This window comes from Chionomys nivalis, chromosome 1, assembly GCF_950005125.1.
Source record: "Chionomys nivalis chromosome 1, mChiNiv1.1, whole genome shotgun sequence".
Classification (NCBI taxonomy): Eukaryota; Metazoa; Chordata; class Mammalia; order Rodentia; family Cricetidae; genus Chionomys; species Chionomys nivalis.
The window spans coordinates 130,855,351-130,882,296 of record NC_080086.1 but is presented as its reverse complement, the minus strand read 5'-3'; the positions used below and the strand labels follow the sequence as shown (position 1 = coordinate 130,882,296).

The window sequence follows — 26,946 nt, the reverse complement described above, 5'->3', positions numbered from 1 at the left end:
TCCCGTGCTTAGTTCTTTCTCATTGACTCCCGTCTCCTTAAGTGGTCCTCAGTTCTGCTTTCCTACTGTTTATATTCATTTAATCCCCCCAACTGACTTGTCCTCTTAAGATTTCTCTTTCCCCTCTCATGGTTCCCTTTACACACACACACACACACACACACACACACACACACACATCATATATATGTTTTTTTGAGTCTGGATTATTTTTGCTTAGCAAATGATCTTTGGCTTCACTATTTTCCCACAAATATGATTTTATTTTTCTTTGTGGCTGGATAAAACACCATATGTATATGGCCACACTAGTCCATTAACTTGTTACACATCTAGATAAGCTGCAGTTTCCAGCTATTGGGAATAGTGCAACAGAAGACATGGACGGGCAGTACCTCTATATGGTGTAGGCTGCTTTGGAAGTATACACAAGGTTGGTGTATCTGGGCCTTATGGTGATTCTGGTTTTGGTTTCTCGAAGAGTCTTCCTACTGACTTCCCCAGAGGCCTACAGATGGCATGCTTACCAGCTATGTTTGAGAGGTTTCCTCATTTCTTCACCAGTGTCGATTGCCATTTCTTTTCTGGGTGGCTGGTGAATTGGAAACTCTAGGCAGTTCTTTGCGTCATTCATCGGTTAGATAGCTTGTGTTTTGCTGTTTAATTTTTATAATTCTTTATATATTCTAGGAATCAAGTTCATGTCTGATATATGGTTGGCAAAGATTTTTTTTCTCAGAATTCTGTAGGTTGTCTATCCTTCTGATTATTTCTTTTGCTATGCTTAATCCTTATCATTCCATGGAACATGTTTGTCAATTCTCAGGGTTGTTTCCTGTGCTTTTGGTGTCCTATTCAGGAAACTCGGCTATGCTTATGTCTTGAAATGTTTTTCCTATGTTTTCTCCCAGCACTTTCAGAGTGTCAGGTCTTTCTTACATGAAAGTCTTTGGTCTATTTTTAATCGAGGTAAGGATCTAGTTTCCTTCTTTGACTTGTAGGTATCAAGTTTTTCTAGCACTCTTAAGGAGGTTCTCTTCTCCAATTTTTTTGGGTGGGGCACCTTTGTCAAAATTTAGGTAGATGTGTTTGCATGGGTTATTTCAAATGCTCTCTAATCTGGTCCATTGGTCTATTTATATCTGTGTGCTAGTACTGGTTTTATTACTTTGGCTCTGTAGTATAATTTGAGATCAGATATTGTTGGTAGATACAACATTGCTCTTCCTGCTTAGGATTCGTTAAATGGTTGTTTGTGGTCCCTTACACTTCTATATGAATTTTAGAATTTATTTCTAGTTCTGAAAAAAATGTAATAGGGATTTTGATGGGTGTGCATTGAATATACAGTTTGCTGTTAGCAGTCTGGATGCTTTCATAGTTTTAATCCTGCCAACCCGTGAGCGTGGGACGTCTTTTCATCTTTTACAGTCTTCTTCCATTTTTTTCTTTAGTGTTTTAATGTTTTCAATGTAGAATTACTTCACCTCCTTGGGAAAAACAATTCTGTTTTTGGACACAGAAACCACAGCTGTATGACAAGAATAAAAACCTCCCTTTATACAGCTGTTGGAGAACTTTGACTTGATTTTCTCACTTGGTCTTCATAGCAGTCAGCCTGTGGGATAAATACAAAAATTGATTCTTGCACAGATTAATCAATTAATTTACTGGAAGCCACATGTAGTAAATAACAGAATGAAAACAAAATTCCAGGTCTTTTATCTACAAATCCAGTGTTTCCATTTGCATAAAATCTTGTGTGCCCCTTCGATACACAGAAGAAAATTAATGAACAAAGCAATATAAAAGAAACAATAAGGGAATTAAATTTTTCATAGGAATGAGAAGATTCTGTGGGTTGGAGTCAGCCTTTGTAAACAATGCTAGCTACGGTTGGGGGTTCTGGAATTAGAGATGGTAGCTCTGCAACATCCTTAACTCTAGTAGCATTTTCCCAAAGGGTAGTCTTTCTTTGGAAAGTAAGATAGGAAGGAAGCCTGAGACTAGATGCAGCTTGGGATTGATTTTCTGAGGTCATCCTTGGCTGCTGCTGTAGGATGTAGAGAGTCTTGGCTCCTTCCAAGCTCCGAAAAAACGCAGTGGTTCTCTGTTGATTGTGTAGCGGGATTTTGTCAGCACCTTGCCATTTCATAGTTTTAGCTTCATCAGGATTGACAGGAGGCCTAAGATCCCGGGATTTACTGCACCTTGATTCAGCAGAGATGGTCTCACCATGTTGGCACAATCCACATCTGTCTCTCATTTCTCCATGCTTGATTTTCTGTCAAGTATATTCTCCCATCTTTCCTGTGAAAGATTACACATGGGGAATAGTTGGGGTCACTGCAGCTAGGACACATTTCTGTAACGGGGTGATTAGCTTCTACATTTTTCTGACTGTATTACTGGAATATGATGCTTTTTTCTTATTTCAAAAAGATGTCATTGCCCAAAGTCTATGTGGGTGACTAAGGAATTAATTGTGGTTGGATGGCTTCGGAGAAATGATTGCTTCATGTTGTTGACAGATCCATCTCCTTGAAAACACAGGAAATAATGCATGTAAATTACCGCTGTGGGACAAATTCGAGCCAGTTCCAAGGAACTGACAGGTGATGTGTAAGAGCGAGAGTATCCAAGGAGAACAGGAATGGGCGGATACAGCCTCCTCGGTCCCTCTGCACCTGGTAGTTCATGCCCAACAATGAGAGACTTGAGGCAATGTGGCATGCTCCCAGGATATTTGGAAAGTTCAAAAGAGATTCCTGACTCGCATGATTACACGGCAAAAGCAGTGAGAACTAGCAAGGTGCGGTCACTGGCCATTTGGGAGACGTCTTTGGGAAGTTGCCAGAGGGCTGAGGGAGGTGCATGTCCTCATTTCCTCAGAAAGAGGAAAGAAGGTGGAATTGGGGATTTATCCACCACTGATCTGCATGTTAATCTTGACAAAGAACTGTAGGATGTTTGATTCAAGCAATGGCATGGAAGGTTTTTTAAAAGGAAGGGGTGTTCTATGAGCCATCTCAGAGTTCAGTAAGAACAAATCATTACAAGGTTGTCAGAGGACTTACACAACACATCCTGCTGGCCTGGCATCCCGAGGTTTGGACAAGTCATTTCTCAGTCTCCTAGGACACTGGAGATGATAAGGATCAATTTGGAACTGGTGGTTAACATAATACGTTACATAAATCTCTGAGCTGTTATAACCAGGAACTCTCTTTGGAAGCCACTACCATTTTCTTACTCTGGGAAGTTCAGTTTAACTCAGTGAATGGTAGGCATCAGGTTGGTACACCCTAACAGCCCGTTGTGGAATGTGGAACCCATTTGTCTGTGATTGCTTCCTTGATTAATTTCCCGCCTGAGAGAAGAAACTGAGACTGTTTGAACTCATTATGCGTTGGAAGAATTTGGGTAGTATATATATTCTATATGATTATATATTTTAGTAACATGAGCTTTGAATTTGAACTGTAATATGGGAAACCAAAGACAAGATTGCCTCCTTCTATTGGTTAAGGTTAGACGGAGGGTTGGCAGGGTCTATCTTGCTTCCTGTGGTATATTGGTGGGAGACTATAGCAAAGATTGGAAATAAAAAGTATAGGGCCTTAAACTTTTGATATCACAAAGTCCACATGTTTTTGTCCTTGACTAAATTTAAAAATACTGGAAACTATTGAAATGTGTTACAGCATATGAGCAAAATGATTGCTCAGACTTGCATTTGAGAGACTTTGTTCTGGGTGTAAGCTAGATAATGGAGTAGAGATGGCGAGACTGTGGAACTTAATTTTAAAATAGTAACAGCAATCCAGGAGGGAAGAAATGGGAGCAATAGGAATGGAACAAAATGAAATGAAATAATGAAGTTGATATAGCGGAGAGGTATCCTGGAAGGAGGCTGAAAGCTCTCAGCCGTCACGGAATGTAGAGATGGGTGTGTGTGTGTGTGTAGAAGGGATGACTCTGGGTTCCTGCCATGAGCCCATGAGTGTATGGTGCTACCATAGGATAAGTAAACACCATAAAGAGAAGGCAGGGTGGATTCAGTTTTTTCTGTGAAGACTGAGGTACCTATGGGAGAGCCGAGTGGAGTTCAGTAGGCTGACCAGCTAGATGCAGGAATCTGCAGTCTGGAGAATTCTGGCCTCAGGATACATTATGGAGTTTACTTTGTTTTCCTTGTATGGTCAAGCATCTCCTCTCTCTCTCTCTCTCTCTCTCTCTCTCTCTCTCTCTCTCTCTCTCTCTCTCTCTCTCTCTCTCTCTCTCTCTTTCTCTCTCGTGTATGTGTGGGAGCTTCTCTGTAACTACTTCCCTTCTTTGTAGAAATTCCTTGGGTATATTTTGCTGCCTGTTATTCCTTCCAGAGTTTAATTTCCATCAAGGTCGTGCACCCATTCAACTCTTAACTGGTTTGTCTACAGAAATGACTGGTTTTGTACAATTTTGTCTATAATAAGTAAAGAAAAGGATAAACACATGAAACTGCCCTAGATATTATATAGCATTCGGCTTCATCATTAATCACGGCGGTAGCTTTAGAAAATGTCAGCGTTGTTGTAAGTGCCCCATGCATGGCAATCTGCAGTGTCTGCAATTTAAATAAAATACGGCCCTAGGAGCAGGCTTTGCTGTTACACTCTACAGCTCTGTAAATCACTTCTGCTGGAGCGTGAGTAATTAAACAGAGAGTCCATACATTTCTGAACTTGTTAACATTTTTGAAACCAAACCAGATACTAGACATGACATTCTCTTGCTGCCGTCTGGAATTTTACGTGCCCCATGTCTAGGCTCGTTCTGTTCCACTATTTACTTTGGCCCCAACTCTTGGCATCTTCTTTCAAGTTGTTTGCCCTCAGTGTTTACAAAAGTAAGTTCCCACAAGCAAAGAAAGGGTGGGTAATGAGGCAGCCTGGAAGTCCTACTTGCGGTTGTCAGAAACTAAGATTGGTGCGCTGTAATTCGGGTTAACTTTTTTTTTTAAAAGCAACACTGAACTCTGTGGGCAATGCCAATGGCTTCTTCCTCAGTGTGCACATGGAATGCACACTCCCAGATGTGCCTCTGCTATATTTTACTCTAACTTTATTTCTGAGTTCTCTCTCAAGGAAAAAAAAACAACTGTCTTTGTAAAATGCAATGAAAATAAGAGTAATCCAAGCTCTGGGTTGCTAAATGAAGGCAAAGTCTTCGCCAGGCTGCTGATATGCTGCCTTCTGAGGAGAGGCAAAGGTGTTTTCGCTCTCTTGATGATCAGTGAAAAATAGAATAAATGTACTTAAACAGCCTTAGTTATTATGATGCCTTGATTGGCTGGAGAGACAGCTTGGAAGCTAAGAGCCCACACTACTCTTGCAGAGGACCTAAATGCAGCTTCCAGCAACTGTGTTCAGTGGCTCCTAACCGCCTATAACTCCACCTCCAGCGAGGACAGGGGCCCTGCCCTTTTCTAGCCCTTATTGGCACTTGCGCTCATGTACATAGGCCCTCATGTAGACACATACACATATTTAAAATAAAAATAAATCTTAAAGAAAGGTATTTTGATTACATTATAGACTCATGATACTTAGACTAAATTACAGCTGAGGCTTTTCCTCTTGGATTATTGATATTACAGTTGTGTAGGTTCCCACAGCAGCCATGAGTGACTTACCTAACAGCATTCAAATGAGTCACGGAATTCAAATCTGGTTTTTGGTGTGTATGCAAGTTCACATGTACATATGAACATTGTGTGTGTGTGTGTGTGTGTGCATGTGTGTATGCACTTGTATGTGGAAGCCCAAGGTTGATCTGGGGAGTCTATAGCAGTCAGGGCTGATCTTATATATTGAGGCAAGGTCTCTCACTGAACCCAGGGCTGGCGATTTTTGGTACTCTGCTTACCCAACTTTTTCCATCAATTCCCTGCCTCTGCCTCCTGAGTGCTGGGATGTAGAAGGCCACTGTGCCCACTGACATTTAAATGGCTTCTGAGATTCCAAACTCATACTTTCATGGCAAACACTTTTCCAAATGAGCCTTCTTTCCAGTCCTCTTCCTTCTTGGTAACAATCATTGAGTAAGAATTCAATGAATGATCGTTAAATGGAACCAGTGAAAAATGTAAACAATTATTTTCATTATAAATATGATTAGAAAATAATTAAAAGCAACCCAAAGTCACTGCTCTCTGTGTTTATCACTGAACTTTGCCTATGACAGAAATGTATTACAGGTTGTTGTTTCTTTTTTTTCCCAATGGGATTTGGCTTCAAATCTCAGAACCACCATTTTCTTTCTTTTTAAAATTTATTTTATTTTATGTGTGTGGGGGTTTTGCCTGTATGCATGTATGTGTGCCATGTGTAGGTCTGATATCTTTTGAGACCAGAATGGGTCATCTAATCCTCTGGAAATGGAGGTACTGACGGTTGTGAGCTGCCATGTGGGTGCTGGGAGTTGAAGCTGTATTGGCAGGAAGCTGCTTGTTCACTTGTCGACCACCCAGACTCCTAAAATGATCCCACAGAAATCTGTATTAATTACAATACTGTTTGGCCAATAGCTTAAGCATATTCCCAACTAGCTCCTCCACCCCAAACTAACCCATTTCCCTTAATCTGTGTATCACCATAAGGTCATGGCCTACTGGCAAAGTTTCAGCAGGCTCCAGCACAGGCATCTGTCCCAGGTGGCTACATGGCTTCTCACTGACTCTGCCTTCTTTCTCCCAGCATTCAGTTTAGTTTGCCTAGCTCTATTCTGCTAAGCCACTGGCTGAAACAGATTTATTCATTAACCAATAAAAATAACACATAGAACTTCCCACACCAAACCTGGGTCCTCTGGAAGAGCATCCAGTGGTCTTAACTGTTAAACCATCTCTCCAGCCCCAGAATTACCACCACTTTCTGACCCTGTCACCTTGGGTGTAAGACACTGAACTTGTCTAAGTATCAGGTCCCTTCTGAAATGCTTGTCCCATGTTAAATTTGCTACAGTTATAGAGAGCGCTCTGTGCCCACATGTAGTTCTGTAAGCAGTAGCTGCTACTATGATTGTAGCATTTGTTTGTCTGATCTGCAGGCTCCCTTCCAGCTGCCCAATTAGCCCCTCAAGAAGTGGCCCTGGGCCTGGTCTACAAGAGCTAGTTCCGGGACGGGCACCAAAGCTACAGAGAAACCTTGTCTCGAAAAACCAAAAAAAAAAAAAGAAGTGGCCCTGGATTGGTTTTATAATGCCAGTTCACTGCCCTGTAGAGGTGTGTCTGACATCTCTCCTTCAGTTGCAGCCCAGGGTTGTCTTTCTGGATCCCGAGTCACAGATTTTGTTTCTGAAGGCCTTCCCATCTTCCTGAATCTATCAACTCCCAAAATGATCCCCACCCCTTTCTCTATAGATTTTATTCCGTAGGACATATTGTCCTAAAATTACATCCCACCCACCCTCATTTACAACAGGCCCTCCAAGCGTTTATGAGTTGTTTACGCAGCTCTTTTGGTCCAGTCTTCGTCGCACTTAGGAAGTGAGTGAGGCAGAGAACCATGGTCCGCTCCAAGCACAGCTGCTGCTTCTCTTCAGGACCACCTTGGAAGCCCAAGAATCTGCCTGTTCTTGTAAAGGTCTCCTCTTCCCCGCTCTAATCAAGCTTGATCTGATTCATGCTCTCCTTCCCTCTCTCTTGTTTCTTTCCATTACACAACATCTTGCAAGATGTGGACGAGTGCCTGCAGCCAAAGGTCTGCACTAACGGTTCCTGCACCAACCTTGAAGGCTCCTACATGTGTTCCTGTCACAAGGGCTATAGTCCCACACCGGACCATCGGCACTGTCAAGGTAAGGCTGTGGTCACACTTCCCATTGCATTGCATGAGTAGAATTGAGTGGCCAGCCTTAAAAATGGAACATGTACCTGTGTTGTTGTTGTTGTTGTTGTTGTTGTTGTTGTTGTTGTTGTTTTCATTGATCCCTTTGAAGCATATTTGGCTCCTTCTTGTGGGTGAGTCCAAAATGGATTTTTATAAATGTCACATGTCTCGAATACTGTATGTGATATGCATAGTTTTCATCTGCCCTTTGTCAGTTGTACGTTATACACATTGTACATGCCCTTTTTAACTCTTCAAACATTATTCTTAAAAATTACATCATATGGGGCTGGAGAGATGGCTCAGCGGTTAAGAGCACTGACTGCTCCTCCTGAGGACCCGGGTTCAAATCCCAGCGCCCACATGGCAGCTCACAACTGTCTGAAAATCCAGTTCCAGGGGATCTGACACCTTCACACCAATGCACATAAAATAAAGCTAAATAAACCATAAAAAAAAAAAAATTACATCATACTCAGTGTATCGTTATAGTTTTTCCAACTTCTTATTATTGGCAGATCTCTTTTTAAAATAAACCATTGCCTCAGCTTTAAAAGTATTTATCTCTAAGTGTGGAAATATTTGATAATATTTCCTGGATGTTTTTAATACTAAATAGGAAAATATCCATTTCTAGTTCTTAAATGTCTATTTCTTTTCATTTTAAGAAATCTAATTTTTATGTCCTCATTTCTTAACAATCCCTTCAACATTTGCAGTTATTAATATTTCTTATTTTTATTAACAATTTATATTTTTTATTTATACATTTTTGTTAATAGCTCTTTATATTTATCAAGCTTTTTTTTCAAACAAACACATATGATCTTTGAACATACACTCATTTACATATGTGCCTTTATACGTGCATATTTTATGTATATGTGTATGTATATATATACATATACACACATATGATTTGCCTTTGTGGTATATTATAATTGGCCTGTAGTTTCCCTAATTTTGCTCTTAGTAATTCTTTTTAAACAAATTGTGTGTGTGCATGCACACACGTGCACGCACATGGGCACGCACCCATGCACATACATGTAAAGGTCAGTAAGCCTTTGAGATCGGCCTATCTCTGTTTCCCAGTGCTGGAGTTACAAAGCACCCACAGCCATTCCTGCTTTCGTGTGACTGTGGGGATCTGAGCTCAGGTCCTCAAGCTTACGGAGTAAGCACTCTTCCACTTAGATATTTCCTCAACCCCAAATATATTTTTCCTTTACAGCCAAACTGTAGGTTGTTCTGCTTTCTTCCACTACTTTTATACCCCAAAACATGTTCTTCCTAAGGCAAAAATGAGAAAATAAATACACGTTTTTCTTCTTTCCTAAGTTAATGTTGCACTTTAGGTGAAGGAGCTGGGTCATTAAGTTCTCTTTCCAGTAGGCAAGGAATAAAGGAATGTTCCAGCATTCTGTAGGAGATGAGCCATTCTCTGCTTGCTGCAGGAACTCAAAAGGCATTGGATCAGGTGCCCTGTTCCTTGCCCACAGTGGAGTACCAGTCACTGCCTATGAAGGACATAAAGTAGATGATATGTCTCCATTTCTCCTGGTCCCCTCTGCCTACCCATATTCACACCTTTCCTGTTCACTCCTTAAGAGATGCATCTCCTCAGGCCAACTTCTACACAGGAACTATCTAGAATTTCTCTCCCATCTCTTCTCAGTCGCATACCACCATACTTACCAGGGTAACGGCGAACAAAGATCTTGAACCTTATATGTTACTATCAATTCATATTCATATTATAATCATATGCCGTCACTTTATCTCTCTGTTTTTTAATCTGCTGTTGAGAAAAGCTCTTATAAGTTCTATCTCTATATCATATTTCAAATGTAATTGTCCCTATTGCCATCTTCAGCTTGTATTCTCTGATCCATTCAAGTTAACATGATCCTATCAGAGTGCCCTGGGCTTATTTAGACCCAAGTGCTTGCTCAAGAGTCACCTACATGTCATACATACTTTCCTCGCTGCTTCTTTCATAGTGCCTGTTATTGTGGACCACTGTGAGACCTTGCATGAATAACCTCTGACTTTCAGATTTTATGTCATGCAATTTTAGCAACCTATACTGTCTAAAGGAATGAAACTCCAGAGTAGACATGCACTGAGTGCATGGCTTGCACAACTGTCTTGCTTTTGAGAGTTGCCCAAACATTTGAGCCTTCTGCTCTCTGATAGGACTCCCTAGAGCCTTACTTCATTTACTAAGTGTAGCTATCTTAACCAAACAGTGAAGGTTGGAGTTATAGCGGTTGTCATGAGAGTGACCCAGGCAACTGATGTACATAATGACCACAACACTTCATGTCTACATGGCTTTCTCTCACAAATCTCTATCTGCCCAGTCTGATCATGATAAAGATAACACAGAAAAGGGGATGGTACAGGATCCTGGCCTCTGCTCCCCAAGACATACAACAGACTTGGAACTAAAAAAACTAAACACAAAGTAGAGCCCTAGGTTGACCCCAAAAAATGAAGAGGACTAGGAGAAAATGTGTAAAATTAAAAAAAAAAAGTCAAGGATTTAGGATTTTCTTTGAAAGGGGAATAGATGATGCTGTAGACCACTGTCCATGTGCATGTTTAACAATGTAAGAAAGTCCTGGGGTCCATTCCCAGAACTACTTTAAAAAGAAAAGATCTACCAGATCTTGGCTTTTATACCTATAAGCTACTGTTTTGTGTAGGCTGCATTAGTTCACTATGGGCCACCTTCCTTATGTGAAGAAGGGATTAATCATGGTAAGTAGTTGACAGGGTTGACAGGGTCAATGTGGAGAGTGCATATTTTAATTCCAGGTGGATGAGGTTTTTGGAGAATGAGTTGATGTGTTTGCAGAAAGTGAAATGACAGTCGTGTTTGTGACATTAGAGGCAATGAGAAAAGCCTTGTTAAACTCAAGAAGCACGGTCTACTTATGTGCTGGGAAAGCCTTGAAGAGGTGTTGTTGTCTAAACCTGGTCATAGATACTAGATACAAGGGGAGGAAAACAGCAGGGAGAAGAAACGGCACTGCACAGACAGGAGCTGGGGAAGGGCTATTGGCCTTGCTCAGCTTTCAACCCTGCCCTCTACTCTGAGTCTCCCCCTAAGAGTCTAGGATAGAAAAAAGGGAAATTCCTATTTTGTGCTTTGGGCACCTGCAATGAACTAACTGCATTACTCCTCTACCAAAGCCTTTTTCTTTAGTTTTTTTCCCTTAAAGAACATATTTCATTATTAGACTCATCCAAAGTCATAAACTTCTTCCTTCTCTGATATCCCAGAAACTCCACCAACTTTACTTTATTGGTGGTCCCTAATGTTTACTTTGTCTTCACCTCACTAAATGTCCTGTTGGCAGTTTGGAGACTCTAAGAGTATATCCAGTGCTTCAATGTCTTAACTCATTGCTGCTTCTTACTCTTAACATTATAGCATATATAACATATAAAGTTATCTTTTATCATGATAACAAGTGTATATATGTGTATATATACATATATCATTATATGTGTATATATACATATATATCATTGTATGCCCTAACGATCTATATTTTTTCCTCTGGACAGGTCTTATCACAGTAAGATGTGTTAAAAGTAAGATGTGCCCTAAATGCCTATTTTAATAGAAACTTTCCCTTTGTTTCAATAATTCTGTCCCTCATTGGAAAGAGAAAAAAATCATCTCTAAAACTAGGTGCCTCTTTTCCCTTTGGTCATTTTAAAGACATAGAGAACACTTTGTAATAATGACATGGCTTGAGATGCCAGGTGTCTGTGTCATGACTTCGAATGAATGGCTTTGGGCAATCTTCCCAACATAAATGAGTAGTCTAAGTGATGTCTGGCACACCTTGTTGGTACTTGGAATGGAGTGCCTGTCTTCTTGGCAAATGTCTTCCTGTGGGAATATCTAATTTGCCATCATCTATGAGAAAGTCAGAACGATGCCAAAACACTAAAAATTCTGTTAGATGTGATGTGAGATCCAGTAAGAGCTATTGTTGGTCCCAGTATGTGCATTGATGCCTCAAGTGTTTTCATACAAAGTAGAGAAGCATCTACAACCTTCCTAATGCCGATAGACTGAGGATTCTGGAAAGGCACAAAATAATTCCAAGGATGGAATTTGGCTTCGTGATTAAATGTCTTTGTGCACAAACACGATTTCTTCATAAATAAAAGGAGCCAGCCACTGACATAATCAGTGAAGTAGATAAAAAGATTTTAATCAATGAGAGCAAGCACAATGGATAACAAAGTAAAATAAGAAACAAACTATTGGACCCTAACTTTATTCATAATATGGAAGTTATTTTGGGGAAACTTGGAATAATTTGGCATCTTACTTTTCTCAGGATAGGGGCCAGAGAATTAATAATACCTCATTAGAGATTAAGAAACCCAACTTTGATCAGGAAACAGACAAACTGTCAATTATACTAGAGGCAAAAGGCTGTACAGTGGATGGGGATTGCTGGTAAACACTTACAGACACATTCTAATGAAGGCATTTTTTAGAGGCAAACAACAGTTGTTTGTTGTTCATTGATCATAGAGCGCGGCTTCTTCTTGGCTCCTTTAGTTGCTTTATGCGTCTGTTTAAGTCAGAGAGAAGGTTAGTACAGTTTGCATATGTTGCCCTCCCCCATTCTCAGAGGCCTGTGGTGCAATTGGTGAAGAACAATTGTACCGTGCTTTAATAATTATAAATGTTTATACATTGCTAGCTGTCCAGCAGAACGCACTAAGGCTGGGCCAATGCAGGACAGAATTCTCAAATTAGGACAGACCCAAACGGTAGCTGTGTTCGCTACTTTCTGCCTTGCTGAGAGAGGAAGGGCTTATTTTCACCCATAGTTTTAGAGTCCAGTCCATCATGATGGGGTCGATGGGGCAGTCACAACGGTAGGTGCTTGAGACAGCTGGCCATACTGCATCCACAGTCAGGAGGCGGGGATGGGTTAGTGAAGGCTGCCGCACTACTTCCCTTCTCCTTTCTACAGTTTGACATGAGAATGTGAGTCCTTCTACCTCAATTAGCCTAATCTCGAAAGTCCTTCCTACATGTGCTAATAGATTTGTCACTGAGGTGATGCTCAAGCACATGAAGTTGACAGGCAATATAAATCATTACGGTAGACAAGCAGAGCCATGTGGAAGCCATTCCTGTTTCTACTACGTCACAAAGGAAGCCCTGCTTTGCTGCATTCCGGTCACTTCATACCCACAACATTTCCAAGGTCACTAGTGCTTGGTAGTGTTTCTTTAGGATGTTACAGTTTTTCTCCGTCAGCTGCTCTATCTTTTGCCAAGGCTTGTTTATTTTTCCAGGTTTTTATCTTTCAATTGATGCTTGGCTACTATGTAATTTCATGGTGACATTTCCATACGCTATTACCACATTTCACTCTTACCTTCCGCTCCCTTTCCCTACTCCATTTTCTCTACTTCTCCCCCAGAACGCTGCTCTCTACTGCTTCATGGCACATACAGCTTATTACCTCTTATTCCCTTCTCTTCTTCTTCCTTCCCTTCCCTTCAGATCTCTCGGATGCTCCCACCTTTACATTTGTGCCCTAAATATACATCCTTATGTGCATATACATATGCATACATATATACAGACAAAGAGAGAGGGAAAACATGTGATATTAGTTTGGAATTTTTTACGAGACAAGGTTTCACTATGTGTCTATATAGATGAAATTCATGGCCCTCCTGCCTCAGCCTTTCCAAGAGCTGGGATTACAGGTATGTGCCTGACTCACTGACAGCATTCTCACTGACACTTTCTTTGTCATCATCTGTCACGTTAGTACCATTTTTCACAGTTATTTCTGTGTTATTTGGAAAGGTAGGTCAGTTGTACTTAGCACAACTCTTTGACCCCCTAATTCAAATTATAGAGAAAGTGTATGCTTCTGCTGCCTTCTGTAGCTGCCAGGATTTGTATTTGTTTGTTCCAGATAGTTTCGTTTCTATCCTTCATACAGTGCAGCAGGCCCGCCGGATCTAGCAGCTGTTACCATGAGCTTTGCGTTCTGCCTTCCATTTTTAACTCTAAACTCTTACGTTGTCTTGTGCTGTATGCAAAGTGTTTCGATGAGATAGTGGGAGCTGCAAGTTGCTTTTGTACTCGTTTAACTTATACAAGTCAACATACTAGGTTGATGAAGGTTTTGGTACTATTGTTTTGTGACCATTGGAGGGATTGCCATGTTCTTCTCTGGGGGAGTCTCTTTCTAAAAGCCAGTTGTCCTCGTGTATGTTAACAGACGTTGATGAATGTCAGCAAGGGAACCTATGCATGAACGGGCAGTGCAAAAACACTGATGGCTCCTTCCGGTGTACCTGTGGACAGGGATATCAGCTGTCAGCAGCTAAAGACCAATGCGAAGGTAGGTGTGTCATCAGGAATTGCTGAGACCAGGGTAAGTGGCACAACCTACTTTTACAAAAATCAGACAAGTCAATAAAATCGAAAAATATGACATTGGCGACTGGTGGCTGAGTATTGTATTAAGAAGATAAATTACTGCTGTCTTTGTAACTCTTTACTACATACAGTAACTTCCATTTAAGCATTTAAATTAATGTTGTGGTTTTATGTACTGTGATTCCACAATTAGAAGGTCATTATATTGGCCTGTTATTATGCTAATAATTTCAGTGTATATTTAGACTTCAGTTTTCTTTTGGCCAATTTTGGTACACTGAAAGAGTTTGTGCCTTATTCTCAGAGATGAAGACTATTTCATAAGCAAAACCATTTACTGACAGCATCCTAAAAGCAAGAGTATCTGATGGTGATCACAGAAGCATCTGCCATTGCTAGTGTCCCCTTCCCCAGGCATCCCTTCCTAGAACATCGAATGCCTAACTAACCTGAGATATGCACAAGCACATTCATGTACACAGATAAGTTAAACAACTTGTTCTAGAACCCCTCTTAATATGCGTGCCTTTATAATCCCTAACTCCATTTACCTACAGTTGAGTGGATACAAGATCTGCACATGATGTCATCAGGCTCCCACATTCAGGGTCCTCTGGCAAAGCCTGCCAGGGTCCATTCAGTGATGAATAGGATATAGTCAGAGTCACCTATCTGCAGACTATCAGCAGGGAAAACCACTTTAGTTGCCAAATGCTATGACAGTCTAACCAAAGATATGACTACCACACACAATGTAAGAAAAAAATGAGCCAGATTCCTTGTGGGAGCTGCTACATGTGTTACACCTTATAGAAACACTGGCAGAAAAAGAGAAATGGTTTCTAATGTTAAAAAAATAAATCCTTCCACAAGTAGGGTGAACTGAGTGCCAACCCCACAGCAAGGTGTTATCTGAAACATCCTAAAGAATGTGGTAAATATAACTTCTTCCTCCAGGAAGTCTGTTATTACAGTGTAACCATGAGGGTGAAGTATTTGGATTCATGCAGGACATTTGTGCCACCATGTGTGGATGCAGCACATGACAGGTGAATGCCTGAGCTCAGGGTCATGTGACTGAAGCAAATGATACTCAAGTTGAGGATGTGTGTTTCCAGGTGGAGCGAGTGAGTGACAATGTGGAGTATCCAACGAGATGAGGGGGAGGGGAAGATTTGGCCAGAATGGTCCTATTTTTAGAGTGAGAGAGAATAAATGACGATGGATGGATGGATGGATGGATGGATGGATGGATGGATGGATGGATGGATGAAGCCCAGTTGCTCAGAGCCCAGTAGGGAACTTAGAAAGGACAAAGAAAAGATACACATGCCGCACTATTTAAAGACAAAGTTGACCAATCTTTTCTGCAATGGACCAGAGTATAAGTGAATATATAGCATGGTTTTATTTATTTATTATTTATTTATTTATTTATTTATTTATTTATTTATTTATTTATTTATTTAAGATTTTTGCCTCCTCACCGCCACCGCCTCCTATTTCCCTCCCCCTCCCCCAATCAAGTCCCCTTCCCTTACCAGCCCGAAGAGCAGTCAGGGTTCCAAGGACCTCCCACCTCCTTCCAGGTCTAGTAAGGTGAGGATCCAAACTGCCTAGGCTCCCACAAAGCCAGTACGTGCAGTAGGATCAAAACCCAGTGCCATTGTTCTTGACTTCTCAGCAGTCCTTATTGTCCGCTATGTAACGTGGTTTTAAATAAAATTTTATTTATACTAATTAGTAGTAAGCCAAGTTTGTCCTGTGTGATTTGAGGACCTTTGTTTTAGGCTTTTTTAAGCCTGTGTGCTTTCACAAGTGTTAAAATTAAATGTATCAAAATGGGATTCATAAATGACAGCAGATTCTTTGCTACCCATATTCACATAGTGAAACTCGTGCATACAGATGGTTTACATTTTTAAGTTTGTTAGAATTTTCCCTGTTGTGGTTACCTTTTTCTTCGGCTTAGCATACATCACTTAATGAAAGATCTTACTCAATTATAAACCAGAAATCGCTGTATCTTCTCTGATACAAATGATGGACTCTAGTCTCTCCGTACTATTTTGCTCACAGATATTGACGAATGCCAACACCATCACCTCTGCTCTCATGGGCAGTGCAGGAACACAGAGGGCTCCTTCCAGTGTGTGTGCAACCAGGGTTACAGAGCGTCTGCGCTGGGCGACCACTGTGAAGGTGAGCACCTGGCCCTGCCTCAGGACCAGAACATGTTACAATCCGAGTCAATCTGGAGTCTTCCCACCTGCCGTGTAGGAGCTCAACCTTTGCCTTTGGAATGGAGGGTTAGCTCCCTGAAAAGGGTTTCCTTCCACTGTCGCGTGAAGAGACAAAAGAGAGGGGAGACTGCCAATTTTCTGTGTACCAGTGATGGATGGCTTACACTGGGTGCATGGTTCTGAACTACACCTTTTGTACAAAACTGTCTTCCAAATGGCCCAAACAACTAACGCAGCTTAATTTTCCACACCAGCTGAGGGCTTTAAAGAGCTGAGTCTTTCTGTATGGAACACTTCTACAAGGTAGCACACACGTCCAGCACTGGGCAGTTGGCTGTGGCTTAGAGACTGTATGAGGTATTCCGGGCGCCTGGCCAGCTCGTACACAAGAGTATTTTCTCCTGACATGTTCTTTAGCTCGCTCTCACCATCACCTCATCCCTCATGAACAGTCTGTGTGTTCAGGGCCCATCCAAGGAACGTTATTTCCAGCTTCCCTACCTGTTTGGTGCATGTGTAAGCTGTCAGTTGTGAAATCACTCATGAACGTCTGGACTGTGTCCCACATGTGAGGGGTGATGTTAATTTTCTCTTGGCTGCAATCAAAATAGCAGACAAGAGGAAATCTGAGGGCGGAAGGATTTATTTTGGTTCATAGTTTGAATGTACAGTCCGCCATGATGGGGAAGGCGTGGCAGCCAGAGCTGTTTGAGGCTGAAGCAGTAGGAGGGAAAACTGCTCAGATGCTGGCGGATGGATAGGCAGAGACAGAACAGGAGCAGAGTTGGACTCATGCCCTAGTGGCTGTTTACTCCATTTCTCTAAAGGCTCCTTACAGTCCACAGCCTCCAATAACACCACCACCTGCTAGAGAACACGTGTTCAAACCTAAGAGCCTAAGTGGGGGATTACAAAGACAAACCATCACAGGGCCCCTGCTCTGCCACTGTCTTAGTGTCCTGTTGCTGTGAAGAGACCCCATGAGTAGCTCTTACAAAAGAAAGCATTTAACTGGGATGTGTTTACAGTTTCGGATATTTAGTCCACTGTCATTATGGTGAGTTGTACAGTGGCTAACAGGCAGATATGATGCTGGAGAAACAACACCGAGAGTTCTACATCTGGTTCCACAGGCAGCAAGAAGAGAAACCCTGGGACTGGTTTGGGCCTTTAAAACCCCAGAGTCTATTCTGAGTGGCACAGCTACTCCAGCAAGGCCAAGCCTCCTAATCTCTCTCAAGTATTGCCACTCCCTGATGACCAAGCATTCAACTATGTGAGCCTATGGAGACCATTCTTATTTAAACCACCACAACCATTTTCAAGAATCACCTCCTGGCAGAGCATTTAATGGTTCAACATTCTTTTCACTCCTAGCTCCATTAGCTGGGGAAGAGCCATTGTGAATTACAGCATGCTGCATTTTTATAAGACAGCTTGGCACAAGTATTCTCAAAGAGGCTGAACACCTGTCTCTGCTGCTTCTAGGAGCAGAAAATAACTCGGTCCTCTTAAGGTACAATTTGAGTCTAATTTCAAAGGCTTTAAAAATGCGTATTGTCTGTGTACCAGTAAGTCAGCTTCTAGGATTTTATCCGAGGATAGTAATATTTCTCAAGGTTAATAACCTGGGCAAAATGCTATCACTAGTATTTCTACTCAAAAATAGACAAGTATTCAAACAAGTTCTGAAACAGATGATACCCGAAAACTGTATTTGGGGAACTCCAATAAATAGGTTAAAGGTTCGACATGATGACATCATTGGAAGAAGGGACAGTTGTGATGGAGGGAGCTGTGTGCTATGGAAGATGCTCTTAGGAAGTCAGTCAGTAGCAAGGCCAATAGGAACATGTGGGAACCCTAAACCAATCATCATTGACTCGTCAACCATCATCATTGATGATGACCACCATTATTGGCCATGCCAAGAGGTCATCATATATATATATATATATATATATAGTGTTTTGTCTGTATATATGTCTGTGCACCATGTGTGTGCAGTGCTGATGGAAGCCAGAAGAGGGTGTCAGATCTCCTGGGACTGGACTTACACACTGTTATGGGAATCCAACTCAGGTCCTCTGGAAGAGCTTAACCACTGATCCATCTCTCCAGCTCCAACCATGCCTGAAATTTTGACAGTATTCACCAGAGAGCATATTCTTTTGGGGACAGGGTTATTTTTTTGTTGTTTTTGTTTTTGTTTTTTTTTGAGACAGGTTTTCTCTGTGTATCCCAGGCTATTATGGAATGCACTTTGTAGTCCAGGCTGGCCTCATACTCACAGAGATCCACCTGTCTCTACCTCCCAAGTGCTGGGATTAAAGGTGTGCACCACCACTGCCCTGCAGAGAGTATATTCTTTTATTCTGGCTTTTCAAAAAAAAAAAAAAAAAAAAAAAACATGTAGGTATGTCATCAGAAGGCCCTAAAATGTTTTTATTCTAAAAACATTCATTGCATGACAAGCCAAACAAAAACCTTTAGCCAACTTATTCTTTATTATTAATATATATGTTTATAAGATATAATTATGTTCCCCATGAAAATTTCCTTTGGATGTGTAATGAAGCTCATTTCTCTTAAAGTCAGAATTAATTTCCCCAGTGTTAGGTTATAAATAGGACTGGAGTCCATCCAGCTAACTCAGAACTCCCTTTGAAACCACATTAGCACTCAGCCTGCTAATTCCCACCTAGTCCTGTTTCCGGCCCTTACCAGTGGAATGTATTTTGCCATAATTAACTGTCTATGAATGTTCACATACCTCTCACAGCTGTGGGAGGAAGAACCATCCTTCTTGTTAGACTTTATATTTACATGCGCAATTTTTTCCCAAGTTCAGTGAAGAGCTGACCTTCGTGCACTGCTTTCCCGCAGACCCACCAGCCTCTGCTGAAAGGCAGAAACAAAGTGTCAGCATGATGCTGGTGACCTCTTTGTCCCATTTCTTAGAGATCTCAGGTCCTTCAGCATACAAAAGGCTCTGCCTCCAACCTGCTAGGCTCTAACTTAATCTCAAACCTACCGGATCCTGTCCCCCAATTTTCCTGGGGTTGTTCTCCGTAGAGCTCCGTGGAGTCTCAGAAAATGACTTGGTACCTGTCATTCTGAGGCCCTTATTTCTTTGTGGTTGAAACAACAAAAATGCAAACAAACAAAAGACAGTGAGAAGTCATTTTTCTTTTCAGGTCAGAATCATTCACTTACATATTTGCTTATCACATTCATGTAGTACTGAATTTGTAGGAGCCTGTGTTGGAGGTACAGGCCACATATAAAAGCTGGGCATATATATTTCCTGCCCTTCTGGAATTACCTTCATTCCAGTACGGAAGTTAACAATAGGTGTGATAAGTCAGTAAAAGCATAGCTTGTTAAATGGCGATAACTTATAAAATGGGATCCGTGTGGGGTTCCGTGTGGGGGACCATTTTAAATACGGGAAATAGCGGTTTCCTTAAGTCACTGACTTGTGAATATTGATGAGAAGAACACTGCATTCAAAGTAATAGCAGGTGTTGAAGCCCCAAAGGAGCAGACTCTGTGGAGATTAGGATTTCCACATGACATGTTTGGTTTTCCTTCCCAGAGTGATTGTTCAAGTATGAATAGCAAGTAAGTCCAATGCTAGCTATCTAGAATGGAGGGGTGAGCCCTGGGCTGTGAGCCATCAGCACACATGTTTAAAGCCATGAGGTTGAGTGGGATCACTCAATAGGAAGTGCTGCTGGAAGAGAGAAGAGCTCCTAGACCTTCCACCATGTAGAAATGAATAAACGGGTAGGGACAAGCAGAGGACCCGAGGAAGTGACGTGTGATGGGGAGAACTGGACCCCAAGCAAAGAAAAAGCTTCAAGGGGAGGAGAGAATTTCAGACTGTGGCCAAACATGACCGCCAGGCCAAGAAGACCAAAATGGACCGTGCTATTTAATAATGCAGAGGTGATGGGGAAAGTGACAAGATTGCACTGTCATTTTCTGGGAAACACTCTCCTTAATTCCTAGGAAGACTGTTCACACCACCCCGTGGGAGACAATCCCACACGGAGCACTTTTGATGCTCAAGCAGTTCTTTCATTGTCTTCGAAGGAGACAGGATCTCATTGTTAGCCCAAGCTGGCATCGAGCTCACTCTGCAACACACGCAGCCCTCAAATTTGTCATGCTCCTGCCTTAGCTTCCAGAGTGGGCTGTCAAGAGTGTGCCACTGTGCATAGTTCTCACTCTGATTTGGTTTTTGCAAGGTTGTTGCAGAGATCGCAAACATGAATAAAAATACATATTAAACTTGATTACATCATAAGGAAGAGTTTTTAAATCCATACATTACTATATAAACACTTAAAACATTGCTATTTTCTCTCAGATTTTGAGATATGAATGAAAATAAGACTATTAAATATTCCTGCTTACAGGCTTCTTTGTCCTGATGGTATTTCTTGCTGAATTTTGCATTCTCTAGATTTGACTCATTTTCAAGTTGAGATTTTCCTTTTTTAATTTAATGCTAATGATCAAATAAGTTTCATCTCACTTTGGTACCTTCTTTTCCTAAGGAACAAAGAAAGGAAATCAGCTCTTTACCCACTGGAACAGCTGTGGAGTTAGCCAAATACATATAGAAAAATAGAATGTCTCTTCCAGGAGGAAACTAGAGTGTGAAACGATACAGCCATTTTAGGAAGCAATTTCTAAAAACATTAAACATCTGCTCTAGGATTCAGCTATTGTAAATCCCAGTAGTTTACCCAAAGAATATGAAAGCACGTGTTTACATGAAGACATGCATGTTTGTTTGAGGTAGACAAAATGGCAGCACTCCAAGTATTTATTAAAAACTGAAGGGGCAAACAGACTTGTATTTGTATAATGAAATACTACTTGGCAAAGAAGAGTAAGTTTTTGATACAATCAGCATTTTGGATGAGTGTCAGAAACACTGTGAACTGAGCATGCAAGAGACGCAAGAGGGATCCTGCTTGGGGGTGGGGGGGGGGAATGCCAGTACCGGCACTGTGGCGGTGGTTGTACAGTGTGTATGTCAATGTTCCGGTGCATTGAGCTAGACTCTCAAAAGAGCTGTATTTATTGTAAGTTATACTTCATAGAAGATAGATGATGGGGAAAGGCATTTTTTAAAAAGCAACAATGCAGTTGCATTGAAATGGCACGTCACATACTTTTGTGTTTTTTAGTAGCCATGCTTGGAACATTGCCAGTGTGGGTGAACACACACCCATCATAACTTTATCTTGACGAGGTGAGACAATCAGCCTCCCTTCTCCCTTCTGTATAGCCGCCCCTTAGTTAGTTCATTTGGCTCAATGAGGAAACTTTACTCCAGTGTCCTCATCCTTGAACGAAACAGCGGGGAATATGGGGAGACCGTATCACTTCCTATATTCACCCCTCCTTGAAATTCTGCTTTGCATCAGCAGCCATCAGAATTACTTGCAAGAAATGCCGTGAGAGCCAACTTCCAAGGAGACAAAGGGAGGATTTTTCCTTGGTTTTCTTGAACACTAATTATTTAAGCCCTGCGCAGACATACCAGAGGAAGGGCTTGGGGGTGTGTTAGGAGTAATGAACTCTGGCTAGGAGACGCTGTGGCAATAAACAGCCCCAGAAACATCTGCCTGATGTGAGCCTCTGCATCACGGAGACTGTCTCACATCATCATGGTCAGAACTCGGGGTTGATTGGCTGTGGAACACTTACAGTTGGACATATGCTTTATATGTAGTTGCTAAAAATCTAGGCAGTCTGTTTAGGGGCGTTGCTAGCGCTTAACGAGGATTCTGCTCCAGTTGCTTCCATGAGCAAAGATTCCCCCATTCACATTCTACCGCCAAGACATTAAGTCAGTTCTTTCTGTTAGGGAGACCTTTGTTGATCTTTGTATCTTTTCTCTAAATTCATAGTGCCTCTAAATTTAGCAACATTCTTTTATCAGGTAATTGTATTCTGTAATGATTCTTATGTTAATTGGGGTAATCTATAACACAGTTTAATGACTTACATGTTTATTTTTATTAATACAATGGCATTTGGAGTTCTGGTTTTAACAGCATTTCTCTTTGGTGGGGGACTCTTGCCAAACACTTTCAAACCGGATCTTATACATAGATCAAGGAGCTTAAGGGTGCTTAAGATAAACTTAGCAACATGTGCTTTTAAAAAAAAGTATTCTCTATTATTATGAAGAACACAAACATGTAAGTTATTATTTAATAAAAAATTGTGACTCTTCCTCTCCAAATTAATTATATTTGATGTTTAGAACTTCCATGCCTTACTCAGGAGTCTGAAGCATGAAGACTGTGAACTCCAGGCTAATCCAGGCTACAAAGTGAGACACCGTCTCAAACATATAATTTCTTTGTTTATTCAAAACTAAAATCTTTCTAGATGGCATTTGCACTCAGGGGGCTGAGACAGGAAGATCAACAGTTTCAGAATGGGCAACATAACAAATTAGACCCTCATTAAAATAACAAAATGACAATTAAGATAAAATTATTCCAAAATGTTTCATTAAAAATAAACCCTACCATCCATTTGAAATCATGTACTGAAAACACAATGCATGTTTATCATGTTTATGTGATTTTGTATGTGTGTTCAGTGCCTACCATTTCTTTCTCTCTTCCAAAAAACCTTATTAATGATTTAGTTAAAATAAGGAAGAGCAGGAATACATATTTTTCAAAGTGCTTATCAACATTTATTCTCCCAAACAACACACTTGACACAGGATGCTGATAAGGCATTACATGCATAATCTTCCTTATATTGTTTGCTTAGTCCTAACTTCCACATTGCCTTGCAGACATCAACGAATGCCTAGAAGACAGTAGTGTCTGTCAGGGAGGAGACTGCATCAATACTGCGGGGTCCTATGACTGCACGTGTCCAGATGGATTCCAGCTGAATGACAATAAAGGGTGTCAAGGTATGACTCTCTTTCCTTTTTACTGCATACATACTTCTTCAGTTCTGCGGTGCTTCCTGACAATAGGCTTGCTTTATTCGTCATAATTGATGGCATTTTGCATGATGAAAGTGTGTTTCTAAGGTCTACATCATGCATGGGGTTGTCTTGCTTTGGACCACACTGTATTAGACAAAGCTTGCATGTGTCATAAACCACATTCTCACTCTATAAGAGTCTGATGTTGCTTGCGCTTTGCTTTCCCTTAGGGCTACTTAATTAAAAATGATTGTTTAGCTTGTTTGTGGCTATCAGGAATGTATTTCATTTTGCCTCAGAGATAATATTTGTCTTTTTATAATGCCTATTTTAGTTCAGTACCAGCTATTTCTTTCTCTCTTCAAAAAAAAAAAAATAAGCCTCATTGATGATTGGGTTAAGATAAGGAAAAGCAGGAATTTATATTTTTCAAAGTGCTTATCAATGTTTTTTTTCTCCCAAACAACAATACTGTTGGCCCAGGATGCAAATAATGACACATTAATACAACACAAGTATGAATATGTCCATCACAGTAACTTAAAACGAGCACTCCCTGTTGGTTTCAATGTTTACGGCAGGTATACAAGGTAGCGTTCCCTAGAGACCACTTGTGTGTGAATATCTGAGACTCAGAGAAGCTAATGAGCATGTTCCTTCCTCGCTAGTAAGGAGCTGAGATTTGAACCTGTAATCAAAGGAGACAATGATGTTAAATGATTTTTCTACAGGAAAACATAATTGACCTTTTTCTTTGCGTTTGTGGTAGCTTCTGTGTCCAATACTTTATGGCTGCACTTATGAATTCCACTTATCACTGCACTTACTAGTCTTAAGTGCATGGTACTGGTGACATTGCTTCGTGGTACAAAACTTGCCTAGTATGGGAGATGCCTTGAGATCAGGGCCTTGGGGGAGGGAAAAAGAATGAATGAATGCATGCATGCATGAAAAAAATGGTGAATGACTAACAGGTTTATGCCTATTTTTCCCACTGAAAATGTATACTTATATTTATATTTAATGTATGTTTATTTCTGATACATGAATAAGTGTTTTATAGTCCTCTGCCATTATAGAATTGTGCATAATATTCAAAATACTAATCAATAAGATAACATATATGAATATTCTTATTGTTGTTGTTACTGTTGATTGCCACAAATGATCTTTCCTCTGGTATGTTCCAGATAGCCCATGCCCTTGGCAAAGAGGGTGCCTTCTGTCTGAGATATGGTACAACAGTAATATAATGCATTATTTGTATGTCACAAGCCATTTCCCCCATGTGTCACTGAGTTGTGAAAGCTGTGGACCTTTGACTCAAGGTCTTTTAGAATCCATTCCCTCATTGGTCTGCCCAAATCTTAAATATCCTCCATGTACTTCATTTGATATTAGGTGTTTCTTTACTTTCATAATGCAATAAGTGAAGCTGGGTTTTTAAGTTTTCCAGTGTAGAAATTAAATGTGCTCAGACTTGATGCTGTAGAGAAGGAACATTTGAATTGTATGTTTCTGTCAAAATATTTCCATTTTAGTACTTTAAACAAAATTAATCTTGATTTATATAAAAATGCCAGGAGATTGAAAAAAAACTCAAAAACCTAAGAAATTTGAATCCTGATCTTTATTATAGGATTTTTGGCTGAAAAGTGATATTTTCTTTCTAATTTCTTTTGGCTAAATAGAGGCGAAACCCGGTCTCAGTACAAATGGCCCAAGAACTCATACTGAACATTTTCTCATTTAACTTCTAGCGTCAGATCCCCCAGAACTCACTCAGTCATCTGACGCATTAATTGCACCATGTTCTCTCAATACATAAAGTTCCTGTCTGTGGTTTGAGATCCAAGATGTCACTTCTCCAAAACCATGGTGGTTAATGACTGTCAGTCGCTAGTAAATTGCCTTTGTTCTGGGTCGCATTCTTTTCTCCGGATAAATGGATGTGTCAACTTGAAAAATTTGAGTTCAGATATGTGATAAGCATTTCTCGTGTGTGTGTGTGTGTATGCGTGCACATGTGTTTGTGTGTGTATATGTGCCCACACATGGAGGTCAGAAGACAACTTGCAAAAGTCAGTTCTCTTCATCCTCCACACGAGACCCAGGGATCCAGCTCAGGTCATCAGGTTTGGTAGCAAGTGCCTTCTCACTGGCATTTCTGAAGCAGGTCCTATGTGTAGTTTAAGGCATATGTAAGAATCTGTGGCATTGCTCATTTCCTCCTAGTAGGCTGTTTGCAAACTCACCTCCCTTGAGTGATCTCTTCTGCCTTTGCTGGAGGCGGCTTTGCGATCATTTACTCCGCCCACGCTTCTGTAATCCCACGATCATGTCAGGGCTCTGTTGAGAGGTACGGGTTTCAGAGTCCGTCCTGACGCTGAAAGTGTAATGGATGATAATGTTACTACCCAGGGACCACTGTTGAGAAACTATGCGAGAGGCATAAACTTTGGCAGCCTTGCCGAGTGTGCTGAAGTCAAGACATCTTCAGTCACAAGTGTGCTTAAGATTTCTCTTTGTCCCCCCAAACTAATGGTGATGTGCAGATGGTATGGAAATTCCATGTTAATAGTCTCTTCAGGAATGTGGCAGGGTTCGCTAGAGATTCAGAACACACTTCAGTTTCACGTTTTGGCTTACGCATGCCAGACTGTGAATTTCTATGGCATTCCGGACCCGTGAAAGAAATCCAACTTAAATATAGTCTGGCTTTCGGCTCGGAGTTACTAGCAGCATAGCTCAGAAATGAATGCTTCAATAAGTACAATCCAAATTGAACGCACATGTTTCTCCAGCTTCAATTCCTCGTGCTGTTCTTTTTCAGCAGTTTCCTGGAAGAAAGTCTGGGATTGTGCCCGCAGTTCCTGTCATCAAACTTTTTAGACAGTGCCTTGCTAGCCGATGACTTCTTTGAAAAGAAAAAAAAACTTTATGTATGGTGTTTACCACATAAAACTTCGAAGTCTTGGTAGCTTTTAAAGGGCTTTATGGAGCCAAAGAGTAACAGCAGAAAGTCTTAGGGACCCTGAGGAGCGTGGCAGATGAGCTTGCGTTTGACATTAACGCTCGGGCCGGCAGAGCTCCTTGACCACATGGAGGTGATACTAGGTGCCGGGTTGGAGGGGAAGAAGGGAACTGAAGACCAAAAGGAGGTTAGGGTTCATGTTGCCCATGTAATGGATTATTGGCAGGTGGGGAAGAGATAGAAGAAGCAAAGGCTTTGTAAAAAACAAGACTGTGAAATCATACTGAGAAACAGGCAGGTAGAAGATGAGCTGCATGTCCTTGAAAGATAAGAGGGAAATACAACTGATTTCTACTGACTTTCTTTTCGTTTTATGTTGGCTTCTAAAGGTAGCATACAAAGTGTTGGGTTTCATCGTAGAATTTTTGTAC

General features: G+C 40.9%; 1 protein-coding gene across 7 annotated transcripts in view; it reads left to right on the top strand.

Moving 5' to 3' along the window:
* Positions 1-26,946, top strand: part of Ltbp1 (latent transforming growth factor beta binding protein 1) — a 390,073-nt gene that overhangs the window by 296,802 nt on the left and 66,325 nt on the right. For all 7 annotated transcript variants that reach the window (XM_057775307.1, XM_057775298.1, XM_057775281.1 and 4 more), the window contains 4 exons: positions 7,717-7,839; positions 14,159-14,281; positions 16,399-16,521; positions 23,401-23,523. In XM_057775307.1, coding sequence (XP_057631290.1) covers positions 7,717-7,839; positions 14,159-14,281; positions 16,399-16,521; positions 23,401-23,523 — 492 coding nt within the window. The remainder of the gene's footprint in view (positions 1-7,716; positions 7,840-14,158; positions 14,282-16,398; positions 16,522-23,400; positions 23,524-26,946) is intronic.